Below are 15,558 nucleotides of genomic sequence, written 5' to 3'. Positions count from 1 at the left end.
TTACAGCAAAGAATAGCTTTATTAACTGTAACAGAAAAGATTTAAAGTGCATCTGAAATTCAAAAATAAAATTAAATCCTTAATTAAACTAAACATTTTTTGACTGACCACGTCAAACCATATGATACGGAAAAATAAAATTTCATAAAATCAATAAAAAATAATGCATTCAAACATCACCAACATTAACTCAGGTGCACAATATTCAAAAAAAGAAAAACCTTTAATCTGCAAAACAAAAATATAAAATTATTTGTGCTGATTTTTTTTTTTTTTTTGCTGTGTGCAAAGCGTGCATGCTCAGTGCAAACAAAACCCCTACACCACCGAGCGAATGCTCCCTGCGCACACTCTGCCAATAATGAGCGTCACTGCCCCCTAATGTAGTGGAGGTGCAATTGCACTTTATTCTAGGACAGTTAAAAAAACTAAAAACTAAAAAATCAAAATAAAAAAGCATGTTCCCCGAGGTCAAACGCGCCTCCCTTGATGGAGCCTGGGGGGCCCGCCCCACTATTTGAGAAGCACTGCCATAGAGGAAGGCGGCGTGGGAGAACATAATTTAATCTTTGCGATCACAATATTAGAGGCGAAACCTGTTTAATGATAGCTCCTTAATTCATTTCATTTAGGTGAAATCCTGCGAGGGAGAAGTGCACTTGATGTAAGATGAAATATAAAACACTGAGATGAAATGTAAAAACATTTTTCAAACGGGTATGAGATAAAAATCGAGCGCAGTACTGCTCCGATGTGAGCGCATATGACTACTAGGGATGTAACGATATCCAAACGTCACGATACGATATAAAGGTCACGATACAATAATTATCACAATATTGTTAGGATGTTGGTGATATTTAAAAAAGGTCACAATAATGTAAAAAAAAGAGCTCATACTAAAAAATAGCACAACATTGTGCTTTTGTACATAACATCGTTATGTTGTTATTATTGGATTTTATTATGTTAATATTATTATAATTATTATTATTATTATTATTATGTTATGTTAATGCATGCACACATTGAGTTCCTCCACATATTGACTTGCTTCACAGGTTTATTACGTTTAGTGTTGTTCCGATACCATTTTTTGGCCCCCGATTCCGATACCCAGCTTTGCAGTATCGGCCGATACCAGACCGATTTTAAGGTTTTTTTTGTCCTCAACATGAAAAAGCTGTCCTGTCATTGGTTCAGAGCATTCAAGGGCCAATAGGATATCTTAGATCGGCATGCAGTGAGCATGTCACATATCAGTGAATGTCTTGTACGAGCAAGACACAAGATCCTGCATCCAAAATCCTATATTAGCGTTAGAATTAATGGTATCGGCATGTTACTTGTGAATTCTCACCGATACCGATACCACTGTTTTAATACAGTATCGGCGCCTCTGCCGATACCGGTATCGGTATCGGAACAACACTAATTAGGTTCCCCTTCATCTGACCATTAGTGTGGATTTTAAACCTGGAAGGGCCAAAACATCCCTAATGAAAATTAAGTTGCATTAGAAACTAGCCACAAGAAGGTGCTAGAACTGCACAAATGGAAATACCCTGACTTTTTTTTAACAGTTGTGTTGCATTTAAATGTCGTGAACATGACGATGACGATATTGTGGCAGTTTTAATATGACGATATTGCCCTTATCGTTACATCCCTAATAATTTGTGGCTGTTATTATGAACTGCTTACTATTTATTAAAGCCCTGTATTTATGGTGGCTGCGTACAGGTTTACCTGACATACCATAAAAAATATCTGATGTTTTCATTTTTAATTTGTCCTCAACATGTTGACTATCACAAATGTTGACTATCTATTTTCAGGCCATCACCCCAAAGAGATTTCTGGCTATCACGGTAAGATATCAAACTATTTTCTTCTTACTATTTTGCAGATTTAAAAAAATAATAAAATAAATTATATAAATAAAAGTTGAGAGACCCTTGATATAGGCTGTATTGACAATGAGAGGAGTTGAATCAGAATCAAATTTATTGTTCTTGCACATGCACAAGTACACCACAATGAAATTACACTCAACAGGCTCAAATCATCCAAGAGACATAGAAAAACGATAACCAAACAGATGGAGAAAGGCTGTCAAGGACTGTTGGTATTCGCTTGATGAGCGCTCCGATATCTTAGAGTGAAAAATGAGACGAGATGAAAAAGTAGGGAAGCCAAAAATTCAGGAATCTCGCATGTTAGATCGGGGAACAAGGTAACGCTCTGGTTTTTAAAAAAAAAAAGGAAAAAAAAAAAAAAAAGAGCGATGCAAGCAGCTGCAAAATTGTTTTTCCACTGCACCCCAGCACCGCACCGTGTGAAGCCAGCACGGTGTTGGCGAGCATTTCCATTAGAGCTGACCGTGTCTGAAGTGGACCATGCCGAGCTGCTTGCGGCCCTCTCGCCTACCGGGGCCAGAGTGAGCCCCCTCGCTCTGTGCGAGTTACACTTCATTATTGGACAGATCAGTCAAACAAATGCAACATTAACCTTTTTTTGGTGGTGGCTCTGGCAGAACCAGACTGGCTCTTTATAGTAATGATATAATATAATGCGATAACATTCGATTATTTCATATTTCACATCTTTATTCTGTATTATTTAAGCCTTTAAGGAAATATTACATGCACGTTGCATGTCCTTGACTTCAGTCGCAGAATGCATTTTTCCTGTAATCAAACAGCTCATTTGTTTTGTTTTGTTTTTTTCAGAAAAGCGGTCAGACACCAGGTATGTTCAAAATTATTCTTATACCACACTCGTAAGTAAAATGTGGCAGAAACCTCATCATGAGAATAAACGTTTTGTGGTGTGATATAACTGCAGATCAACATCAACCAACATTCATTACCTGTAATAAATATGTATTTACAGTGTTCCCTCGTTTTCCACTTGGGTTCCAAAAAATACCCGCAATAAATGGAATCCGCGAAGTAGTTAGCTTTATGTTTTACATTTTTTATAAATGTTTTAAGGCTCTAACCCCCACCCCCAAACACACAGTTTATACTAGGGATGTACGATAATATCGGTGGCCGATAATTATCGACCAATTTTACGTCAAACAGACAAAACAGATAATAAAGAAATCCACCGATAATTATCGGCAGTTATTTAATGCTGCATTCAAACCGAAAAGGCGATCTGGAAGGCTTCCTTCGTGAGCGGTTTTTGGAACGATTGCCGGTCATTCATGCATTCGTGCACAGTGGAGCGGAGGAGGTGTGTCCCTTCGTGAACAACGAGCGTAGAGCACTTTAGTGAGTCAACAAAAAGTGAGCACCGCCGGCGGCGACTACTTCCACTTCTTTCCTGGGACTATACAGCAATGGCACTATTTTCTCCTTTTTTTGAGGTACGTGAAAGCACTTTCGCTTTTTTAGTGGCAATCTGGCGGCCGGCAGTTGCGCTAAAACTAGCTTTGGCATGGATGATGATCACTGCTGCTAGTCGGTTCAACAGCAAGTAAATAGACTTACCAGCACTTTTATGCTACTTCCTTGCTCACCATGCTGTCCCGGCTGGCTGTGTTGTTGCGCTCCGAGTGACAACAGAGACGACGCTGTGTGACTCGGAAGTTTATTGGCTACCGTGAGACGAAATGCAAAAAAATTTAAAATTTTTTCAACTTTGGCGAATATGCGGGGGCGCAGATTTCATCACGAATGTGCGGATTTCGTGGCTGCGCACCGCATCCCAGATTCTCAGCACTCCAAACGCGTCTTCCGCGCTGCTCCACGCACTTTCGTTCCGTTGCCCGCGAAGTCCATTGAACACAACGCAAAAGACGTCATAGAAAGAAACTATATAATAAGGAAATCCACCGATAATAAACTTGACACGTTGGTCCAACTGTTGTTTGTGGCTCAAGTTCTGGCCAACTCCTCAACCCATCCCCTCTCCTATGGTAATGTCGCAAATTTGTGATGTCATAATGTGTGTGACCTCGTGTTGACAGATTTTTTTTAATTTTTTTTATTAATTCCAAAGTCAACAAACCAAATCAAACTGAGCACACAAAACAGAACCGTGCTATTGAACAAGACAATAGAAGATGCATCATGGCGACATGGCAGTTGTTAGTGTGGGCTTTCTTTACTGCCCAAAATGTTACCCTCAGTTTTTTTGTTGCATTTTAAAAACGTGATTGTTTTGTTTTGGTAAACTTAAAATGAGTTGCCTGTTGTCTTTGAAGCAGAAATATCAATAAAATTCTGCTTCATGGTGCTTTACACAATGTTTACATGTATTTGTACATGTTAAGACTTATAGTGGTAAAGTATATTTGTGTTAAAATTAATATTGCTAACAATTATCGGTTTACTTATCGGTTATCGGCATCGGCACTTTCTAAATGATTGTTTTATCGGTATCGGTTGAAAATAGCATTATCGTGCATCCCTAAAATTTATACACTTTTCTCATATTTCTCATGTTTAAACATTCTCAATGTTCAAAGTAAACCTTTATAAATTTTATATAATATAGTGGTACCTCTATTTACGAAATTAATTGGTTCCGGAAGAAAGTTCTTTAGAAAATTTTGTAAGTAGAGACGCATTTTCCATGTAAATGCCATAATCCGTTCCAAGCCTCCCAAAATTCAGACATAAATGTTTTATAAAGCATAAAAATGCATCAAAACATGTAACAAATACATGTTACAATTAGATTAATGCACAATAAATGAGAGTAGTGCATAATGTAAAAAAACAAAGAATAGAGTAAAGAATAAAAATGGTCATTTACCTTCTTAACTGCTGTCCTCATCGTTTTTTGCCCTCTTTGGTTCGTGTTCTCTCTCAGAAGTGTTTTTTCTGCCTGGTGTTTTGCAAAGAACTGATCCAAGGATGTTTGTTTGTTTTTTGTTTTTTTTTTGTTTTTAAACAATGCTTCGTAAAATGTCCAAGGCAAACATCATCTTAGTGAGCAAACACCCGACTGGTGAACACTTTTTCTGGCCGATTCTTTTAAACAAATTCTGAAACGTCATGGAAACTTCCGGTATGGCGAGGCATCTTTTCAAAAAAAAAAAAAAAAAAAAGGCCCGTCTCGTCGCAATTAAAAACTTACTGTGCCTTCATCAATCACCAATTGTTTGAATTTTTGCACAAATTCGTTGGCTGTTAGTTCATACATTTACGAAAAACGGAACACCTCATGGGCCGCGGGATGAATGATGAGGACGCTGTATAGACACCGATCACTAGGTAGAGGTTCCTCTTAGCCAATGGGATGCCAGAACGATGCACAAACACCGATCTAGTATTTACGCTCATAGGTACATATGGTAGGAAATAGCCATAGCCGAAAGTATTTTGCTTTCGGTAATGTATTTTTACCTTCGTATCTAGAAATTTCTTTCGTAACAAGAGGCAATATTTTCCCGTTGAGGTGTTTCGTAACTCGAAAATTTCGTATGAAGAGACGTTCGTAAGTAGAGGTTCCACTGGTGCATTACTGTTAAAAAATAAATAAATCAATAAATACATTTAAAAAAAAAAAAAAAACATACTGCGAGACCGCGAAAAGTGAATCGCGTAATAGCGTGGGAACACTGTATACATATTTTGTACATGCTCAGTGAAATTGGATATTTCACAAACATTTAAGAATATATTTGTTTCAGTTCTGTAATTTTAATGATGAAAGCGTTTCATGGAAGTGCATGGTTATTAAAATTGTGAATCCTTCTTGGAAGTTCTTGCAAGTCCAGGTGGTCCAAGCGCTGTTCGTACCAGTAACTTTGTCCTGGTTGGATATCACAAGCTCACCCTTTCCTCGATTGGGCAAAACAAGTTTCCTTTGGAGAAGGTACAATACTTTCACTGATTCACAATTCCTGTGTAGATGTCATGTAATTTGTCCTAATTTAATTAATTTGTGGTACCTCAACTTATGAATGATCCGAATTTGTGTTTTTTCAAGATGCGATCCATGGGGTATATGCCACGGAGGAGGCGGGACTTCTGACTTCCGTGTGTCACATACTTGCACTGTTTCCGGTTGCTTTTTACGATGTGTGGGCCGCGTCCCGGTGCTTGCGCTTCCTCCCTTGTGCCCTAGATTGTGCATTCCAGTCGATGGTTGAGTGTGTCTGTCTCAGTTCTCTGAAGCATTTCAGAGAGCTGAGATGTCCTGCGCGCTCGCTCCCATCGGTGGGAGCGCGCGGTTGAGAGGGGGCGCAGGGGTGGGGATGCGAGTGTTGGGACGCGGCCTGTGTGTCGCAGCAGTGCCAGAAACTGCGTGGGTGTGTTACTTACGGAAGTCGGAAATCCGTGGCATCAACCTCATAGTGAAGCCAATTAGTTTTTCGTCCTGGCCGTGGAACAGTGGACCAGCTCTATAAACCCTCGGCAGGATACTCGAGGGTGCGTGGGAGTTCTCTCATCCAGTCTACATGTGTTTTGTAGACTTGGAGAAGGCGTTGGCCATGTCCCTCGGGGAGTCCTGTGGGGGTGTGCTTCGGGAGTAAGGGGTACCGGGCCCCTGGTACGGGCTGTTCGGTCCCTGTACGACCGTTGCCAGAGTTTGCTCCGCACTGCCGGCAGTAAGTCGGATTCGTTTCCAGTGAGGGTTGGACTCCGCCAAGGTTGCCCTTTGTCACCGATTCTATTCATAATTTTTACGGACAGAATTTCTAGGCTCAGCCGAGGCGTTGAGGGGGTGCGGTTTGGTGGCCTCAGTATTGCATCTCTGCTTTTTGCAGATGATGTGGTACTGTTGGCTTCATCAAGCTGGGATCTCCAACTCTCACTGGAGCGGTTCGCAGCCAAGTGTGAAGCGGTTGGGATGAAGATCAACACCTCAAAATCCGAGACCATGGTCCTCAGTCAGAAAAGGGTGGCGTGTCCTCTCCGGTTTGGGGATGAGGTCCTGCCCCAAGTGGAGGAGTTCAAGTATCTTGGGGTCTTGTTCACGAGTGAGGGTAGGATGGAGCGGGAGATCGACAGGCGGATCGGTGCAGCATCTGCAGTGATGCGGACCCTGTATCGATCTGTCGTGGTGAAGAAAGAGCTGAGCCAAAAGGCGAAGCTCTCGATTTACCAGTTGATCTACGTTGCAACCCTCACCTGTGGTGAGCTGTAGGTCATGACCGAAAGAACGAGATCCCGGATACAAGCGGCCGAAATGAGTTTCCTCCGGAGGGTGTCCGGGCTCTCCCTTAGAGAGGGTGAGAAGCTCGGTCATCCGGGAGGGACTCGGAGTCGAGCCGCTGCTCCTCCGTGTTGAGAGGAGCCAGCTGAGGTGGCTCGGGCATCTGGTTCGGATGCCTCCTGGACGCCTTCCTGGAGAGGTGTTCCGGCCATCATGTCCCACCGGCGGGAGACCCCCGAGGATGACCCAGGACACACTCGGCTGCCCTGGGAACGTCTTGGGATCCCGCCGGCGGAGCTGGTTGAAGTGGCTGGGGAGTGGGAGGTCTGGGTTTCCCTCTTAAAGCTGCTGCTCCCGCGACCCGACCTTGACTAAGCGGAAATAGATGGATGGATGGATGATTTTTTTGTTTTTGTTTTTGTTTTTTTGGTCAGCGTTGCATGCAGAAATTTGAGTTAGGAGCTTTTTCTATGGTGGCAGCAAACTTCACAACAAATAGAAGTTTGACAAAGTTAACAATTATTTTTTTTTAACCCAGTGAAAGTTACTTTGAAACTACAGTCCACTAGCTTAATGTTAACACACAATGCAAAACTCTATAAATAGGCTAAACGAGGCTAGCATCCATTTTGCAGTAGTTTATTTAAAATACTCAAAAAAAATAAAATAAAGTTTAAACCGCTCGTGACACCATCAGCAGCCCTCTGAGAGGACTATTCAGAGGCAAAATTAATTCCAGTCTCTTCCAGTCTTAATTCCAGTTTTTTATCCTAGAATCAAATCATCCATTCATCCATCCATCCATCCGTCCATCCATCATCATGATGAAACTAATTTTCAGTGGTGTAGGGATTCTTTAGTACGTTTATCATGTTGAGGAGATTTTAAACACTTTGTCACAGCAGCTCGCTACAGTTTTGAAGTAAGTGCATTGCTTCACTTTTCATAATGTGCATTTGCGTTGGCCTTTAGATCCCATTCATGTGTCCTCTGGAGGGACATATCTACCTCAGGATGCTGTGCGAAGTCTGCTCGAAGGTGGAACAAAAAGGTTTTCTGGTGAGTTCATTTTCCCCTATTACAGGCTGGTGACCAGTCCAAATTATAACAACATCCTGCTCAAAGTCATCTGGCATAAGCTCCAGTTTACCTGTGACCCAATAGAAAATAAATGGATTTCTGAATCCTGGCCATATGGGGGCCCTAAGCAAAATAAATGTCATGGGGCCCATATGTGTGCCATTTATTCAGCGTCTACTATGTAACCCGCATCCATATTTCATGTGTTATTCAGATTTTTCATCCCAACTGACTGTCAGCACTTGTAGTAAATGGTGCCAAACCTCATTCTAAAATATGAAAAGAACTCATTTGAGCTAATTTCTTTCAGCTTGTAATTAAGTATTGAAATTTGCATAATAAGTTGTCTTCTAGTCACGCAAACTATAATAACCAATTAGTGTTCTAAAGGATTTTTTATTTTTTTTAATTTTATTATTATTTTTTTTTTTGTGGATCCAAATTTTTCCCTGAGTGCCACATGCAAAAAAAAATCGAAGGATGCAAATCGAAGGGCCACTTTAAAGTTTTTTCAAATCAGTTGCATGTTGTTTATGTTAGTTTTTTTTTCTTTTTGTCTTTTGAAAAACTGCTTTGTGAACAGCTTTCTCCAAGGCAAATAGTTTAATATTTGAGATTGAGTTTAAGATGTTGGGGTGGTCGAGAATATTCGCCGCATCACTGAACAACAACCGAATCTCATCTGTAGATTCAAAACCAAAACAAGTGCAAGCTGTTGATGTTGTATGCTGAAGGGTTGGATGCCAAAACGCAGACCCAAATAAGGTTTTAACTATTCACATAACTTGACTAAACTAAAAACAACGAGAATGCATCGAGAATCGTGACACGCCAAGCCCCCTTGGGCAGCGGGGAAGCACAGCGAAACAGTGAGCAATAATCCGGTGAACGCACACATTTCTCAGACCCTTAGACAGTCAATCAATCTCATTGGTTGCGGCTAGACATGTGAGTACTAGTACTGACATGGAATTCTCTGATTGGCTGTTGACTCCGTAAATGCAGATAGTTCCTGACATCAACAAACATCATATAGCATAAAAGATCCTTGACATCATATTGTCCAGACATCATATAGCCTAAAACTAGTTGAAACTGTATGCTGTTACATCAATACCAAAACTTTCACTAGAGCTTTCTTTTTGAAAATCTCAAGAAGATAAATTGTAAATGAGAATACACTGAGCTCCCATGGGTTAACCTGCTGTACTGTAGACAGAAACAAGCAGAGCAAGTTGGTAACTCTTAATTAGATTAGCAGCAGGTACAGTGTGTAGATACTGTTTTACAATGTGCCTGCTGATACATCGTGTCGGTTCCTGCAGATGAGAACACACACTGTGTTGACCCACCGTAGATGCGCTGTGTGCAATAGACATATTTTTTAAACTCTGAGTTGAGTAGATTCTCAACACCAGCAAGATATAAAATAGGGTTGCCAGATTGCACACTTGCTACTTGCTAATGCTACGAAAGCAAAATCGGGGCACTTTCACAGAAACTTCGTTTTTTGTCGATAATGTTTTAAGGGGGAAATAATCATTTGGCCGATTGTTTTGGCCGATGTTTGAATGCCAATAATTGGCCGATTATAATCGGCCTCCGATTAATCGGTCGGGCCCAAACATTTACTCTTATTTCTGAATGCAAAGCCCTGTGCAAAACTTGGCAATTATTCTTTAAGTGTTCTTTGTGGCGCAGAAGGGAAGGAGAGTCTGCTGCATTACATTTAAGTTTGTGGAAGTACGTCACTCCAAAACCAACCCCTCGAAACAATCAACAGTCAACAATTTGTTCCTTGGGGGAATTATGCCAACAAGCACCACACCTTATTCTTCATTTCTTTTCGGAAATGCAGTGACACTTGTCCTGTGTGTGAGAATTTCAATGGCATCTGGTCACTAGTTTTAACAACTGAATATCAGAGCTGACAAAATTCTTCTTTTCAGGCCCCCGACGGGCCGTACAATTGATCGCACAACAGAATTAACCATCTGCTTCTCTTAATCCTCCTCCAAACATGTGAAAACATCGAACTCCATGCAAAACGCGTTGTTTCTTGCCACTCGTTTCCCGTGATGCAACGCGCGAAACATAAACAATACATCACACAGGATCCTCCTATAGCCTGGGTCAGAACGAGTCTAAGCCCTAATAATTAAGTGACTCCTTGGTTTGCTTGCACTATTTCCTGTTAATCATGTAATGTTTACACCATTGAATGTTTCCTGTAGACCATGTTTGAAGATGTTAGCGGATTTGGAGCCTGGCACCGAAGATGGTGCGTCTTATCCGGATATTGTATCTCCTACTGGACTTACCCTGATGATGAGAAGAGAAAGGTAAAACCAAGTGTTTTCCTTTGCAAAGCTGACTTTCTTCAGATTTTTGTAATTATTTTCTTTCTTTTTATGTGTGCGGAACAGTTTTGAGTGGCTCTCTGTCGACTTTTTCTATGCATAACTGATTTCCTACTGGGTGCCTGTTCATTGAACTCACTTTGAGTCCATGGCAGGAGTGATTGTTGCTTTTTCTTCTGTTTCTCCGCGAAAAAAATTTCCTGTTGTTACAAAACATTTCTAAAACTGAAAATCAAAAACTACACGTGTTCTTCATCTGTTTATTGAAAACCTGCATACAACGCTTTGAAATTGAATTTCGAATCGCTACTGCCACGTGTGGCCAATAAATGAAACTGCTAAAAGTAATACAAAAAGTATTTTATGAATAATGGAAAATGGAATAATCTTTTTTTTTTCGGGGGGGAATCAAACTATGTTAAATTTTGGATTATTAACAACAGAGCAATGCATATAAACAACCTGCAATCTCTAATAACACTTAATATTGAGGCACTTGCTAATATCCACACACACATTGAGTTCCTCCTCACATGATTAGTAACAGATGTGCTGCTTTTAAAGGATTCAATGATTTTCTCAAAGTGGAAGCCAAACATCTGTTTGTCATGTTTAAAAAACTGTGCATGCGAAAGACCATCCTCTCCACCAGCTCTCCTGCTCGTCCGGGGGAAATGCCTCTCAAATGTCGCTAACGTGCGAGCTCATCTTCGTCATCATCTTCATCAGTCTCTGCAGCCGGCCTCACTTCCTACGGATGTCCTCTTGCGGCTCTCGGCTATTTTCAAAGTACGCGGTCAGCTCGGTGGAGCTACAATGACGAATGGCCGAATTACATCAAGGAAGTACAGAATGTCCCTGGAGTGAACAAGATTGTTTGCTGTTCGCAGTCTTATTTTGCGGCTCTGATCAATAATGTCATTGGTCATGAGGCAAATTATGACATTACAAACCAATCACTGATTTTGCGTTAATTGCAAAAATTAAATTGGGCCTATCAGATATGTGTAAAAGTCTAGTTTTATATATGAGGTGCAAAATGTGAATTTTTACTCCCATATTGTTGGGAGAAACTGCTTATTTCGAGCCTTGATAATGTTTTACCTTCACGAGGTGCTGCATTGAATTATTCTGTTTTATCTTCAGAATCTCTTTTTCACTTTCTGTGATTTATTTATTTATTTATCTTGCAGAATCCCATTGGCTTTATCAAGCTGACCAACTGCATCAGTAAGAGGGTTGAACCAGCCAAACGAGAGTTTTGTGCCAGACCGAACACGTTCGAGCTGATCACGGTCCGACCACAGAGAGAGGACGAAAAAGGGACACTAGTTAGCCAATGCGAGAACTCCATGTGCGTTACCAAGTAAGTATTCATTGTCATCCATGAATAGCTGTACAGTAAACTAGTGCTGTCACAAACGACTTTTTAAGAAATCAATTTGCCTATCAATTATTCCATCGATTAATCGCCCAAATATATATATATATATATATATATTTTTTTTTCCCCATTATTGATATATATTGTATTTTGGTTTTATTTATTATTTATTTATTTATAAAAGATTTCTACTGTCAAAGTTTTCTAATATTTCAACATAATTTCTTGATTTATTAATTTTTTTAATAAAAAGTGTAGGGAGTTCCTAGATTTCATAAAGTGGAAATTTAAATAGATCCATAAATGAAAAGTTCCCTGCATGATGCATCTCACTGAGTGACAAATTCATGCGAATGTGGCTCATTTGGGGTTTTTGTTAGGCTTCGTAAAAACGTTTCAAAAAGATCTTCGCGGTGGAAAAACTGTCTGAAGATGTTTGTAAAATGTGTTGACGACAAAAACTGACTGCAAACATCTTACAAATCCTGATGAAAACCCCAAATTCACTACGTTCGCAAGTATTCACTGCTCAATGAGCTTTATCGGCCTTCAGATTCAAAAAATGGCCTCTTAACATCTTCTTTGCATGGACTGACTGTTAATTATTTTCTTGTGCAGGAACTGGCTGAGCGCAGACACGAAAGATGAGAGGAATTTGTGGCTGCAGAAGCTGAACCAGATTTTAATGGATTTGCGCATGTGGCAACCAGGTTGCTGTTCCAAGCCTTTGTAAACAAATCACAGAGTTCACTGGTTCTATTGTTCTGTTCAGTTTTGGCAACACACAATTACGCAGAGCAATAAAATTTTTGGAGACAAATTCGATGCTGTGTTATATAGGATATTTTGAAAGAGACAGATGGACCGTTTTGAGGTTTGAGGAGAAGCAAAGCAAAGCAAGTCATTTGAAATAATTCACCTCAGTTCTTTGTGGGCCCAGCATTGGTATTTGTTAATTTTACATTCCCAATGTCCATATGAGCTAGTGTGACATATTCTTTACAGTTCTATAGAGACGTCAAGTGAAATAATTATTTTTAAATGGATACAAGTATCATTTTCTCATGCATGGTGACGCATATTACAATATATGACTCAGTAAGTTTGACTTTATCAGCTTTGAATATTTCCTGAAGTGTTTATTTTTGCTGTTTTCTTCAGTTCTATTCACATATTTTTTACTTGCTTTCAATATTTAAACATTTTTTGGGGATGAGGGAGGTCTGTTTCACACTACAACCCACTGATTTTGTATTGTACATATCTGAGTTTTCATCATCAGATTTTGAATTGGCTTTCAAAGCAGGCTTTGTTACTATTTGATCTCTCCTATGCAATTTCAAAATCGATGTAATGAATGTTTAATTTCTGAAAAGAACAAGGTCTAATGTTAAATAGTAATATTGTACAGCAAATATGGAGTATATGTCAAAATGTTTTTTTTTTTTAATTTTTTTGTATCTGTTTCAAGACCAACTCTGAGTTTTGAAAAGAATACAAGGGGGGCAGTCTGTGGAAAGTTACTATTGTGGAACAGACTTGGCTTTTTCTCTACTATATTCAGATTTTTTTTTTTTTAGGTGCTTTGTTTTTTATTTTGAAATGAATGCGAGCGAAAAATACTGCCCCGCCCCCCCACTCATGTTAGAATTACAGTAACCTCATCCTACCATCACGGGGGTTACATTCCAGAGGACCCCTGGAATAATTGATACAGAAATACATTTTTGAAATAATCTCTGCATGTTTTTACAGCTTTATGGTACTTTATTATGTTGTTAAACACAATAAAGTACGACAAACACATTTGCAGTAATACAGTATATCTATGTATATGTGTGTGTAAATAAATATACAGCATTCCCTCACTTTATACTGTTGATATTTTCTGTGTTGTAATTTGGGGTGGGAGGGGACAGTGTTGAACACTTGTTACACTTAATAAATATAACATTTAAAAATGCAAAACACCAAGCTTCTGATTATAGGCCACGTTCATAAATTAATGTGAGCGGATTCCCAGGTAACACGAGGACTTAGGTTAATAACTATGTTCAAAAGTTTATCTTTTTATCTTGAAATGGTTTACCTTAACTAGAAACTCGGTACCAAATGGTCAATAACCGGATAGTATGAACCGTATCACTCATTCAAAGCAATTTTAATATATATATATATATATATATATATATAAGATTTTTAAAACCGGTTTATCGTTGCTGAATATAGCAGTATCTATTATTGTGATATTTAACATGGACCTAAGGAAATTACATTTTTATGATCTAATGAAAGTATTGCATTTTTCATGCAACAAAATGAGTAAAGTAAATATATTGTTCGTTAATTCATTGGAATTACATCTCTAACCTTCAACTATTGGAAGGCGGTGCACGTTTTAGTTAGCGGCTGACTGGCTAAATTCAGATAAAAGCATAAAATTCTAGGGATGCACGATAATGTTATTTTCAACCAATACCGATAAACCAATAATATAGAGGTGTTGATAACCGATAAGATAATTGTTTGCAAAATTAACTTGAGTACAAATATGCTTTCGAGTCCTACTATATAAGTCTAACAAATACATTGAAACATTGTATAAACTTTGCACAATGTTTCAATATATGTAAAGCATCATGAAGCTGAATTTTATTGATATAAGCCACAACAGATGTCCCAGCGTGGCATGTCTATAATTATCGCTGCATTTCGTTATCTGGTTTATCTGCATGAAATCAAATTGCCGATAATTATCCGCAGATTTCTCTATTATCTGGTTTATCTGTTTGACGTCAAATTGGTCGATAACAATCAGCCACCGATATCGTGCATGCCTATAAAAATTCCATATCAATAAAAAAAAAATCAAGATAGAATTAAAGTGCAGACTTTCTTCCTTAATTTGAGTATTGACATCCAAATTGGAGCAGGGGTTTATAAATTACAGCTCTTTAAAATGTAGCGGTCTCTTTTTCAGGGGGACCAAAAGTCATTGGACAATGATATACGTCACCACACTTAATATTCATGAGTCTAGCGAGGAGGTCAAACTCGGCGGGCTCGTCATGCTAAACGGATGTAAACAATCTATGAGCGAGATGTCTAAGGTGCTAAATCAACTAATTCTGTCCGAGAATGATATCCCTGGTGCCAAGTTCACTCGTATAGACGTCGAAGAACATAGGCCTACTAATATTAAATTGAAGAGATGACTTGCGTGTGGAGGGCTGAAAAAGAGGGGATACATTTTTATTGCTTTTTTCGTGTATGTGTGTGTGTGCGTGTCTCCTGGGCACAACCAACAGCACTCTCTAAACCTCAATTCTCTCCATTATTAGATCCTTCCTGCTTATAAACCCGTTTCCTTAGTTCAGAAAAAGCCCTACAGCTGCTTGAAAGGCAAAATAAAAAAACAAAACAGGCGGTAAGCAAGACAGGTCCGCACAACAGTGGCAGCGCCATTTTAGCCTTTCCACTCGTCATTAATTATTGTCGTCATGCAATCGGGGTATGACAAACGCGAAACAAATAATAATAATAAAGACAATCGATTACTTCAGTGGTGTCCAAACTACGGCCCGGGGGCCATTGGCGGCCCGCCGTCCATTTTTT

The 15,558-nt window shown here is 39.3% G+C and overlaps 1 protein-coding gene across 3 annotated transcripts in view; it reads left to right on the top strand.

The window, feature by feature from the left end:
- anln (anillin, actin binding protein) overlaps positions 1-13,816 on the top strand; it is a 50,497-nt gene extending 36,681 nt beyond the window's left edge. For all 3 annotated transcript variants that reach the window (XM_077506846.1, XM_077506845.1, XM_077506844.1), the window contains exons 17-23: positions 1,839-1,871; positions 2,733-2,751; positions 5,723-5,835; positions 8,092-8,178; positions 10,434-10,541; positions 11,753-11,925; positions 12,562-13,816. In XM_077506846.1, coding sequence (XP_077362972.1) covers positions 1,839-1,871; positions 2,733-2,751; positions 5,723-5,835; positions 8,092-8,178; positions 10,434-10,541; positions 11,753-11,925; positions 12,562-12,676 — 648 coding nt within the window. In that variant the 3' untranslated portion in view covers positions 12,677-13,816. The remainder of the gene's footprint in view (positions 1-1,838; positions 1,872-2,732; positions 2,752-5,722; positions 5,836-8,091; positions 8,179-10,433; positions 10,542-11,752; positions 11,926-12,561) is intronic.
- The last annotated feature ends 1,742 nt before the right edge of the window (positions 13,817-15,558 follow it).

This window comes from Festucalex cinctus, chromosome 19 (genome assembly GCF_051991245.1).
Source record: "Festucalex cinctus isolate MCC-2025b chromosome 19, RoL_Fcin_1.0, whole genome shotgun sequence".
NCBI lineage: Eukaryota > Metazoa > Chordata > Actinopteri > Syngnathiformes > Syngnathidae > Festucalex > Festucalex cinctus.
Note: the sequence above shows the minus strand (reverse complement) of the source record. Positions and strands in the feature narration are given on the sequence as shown.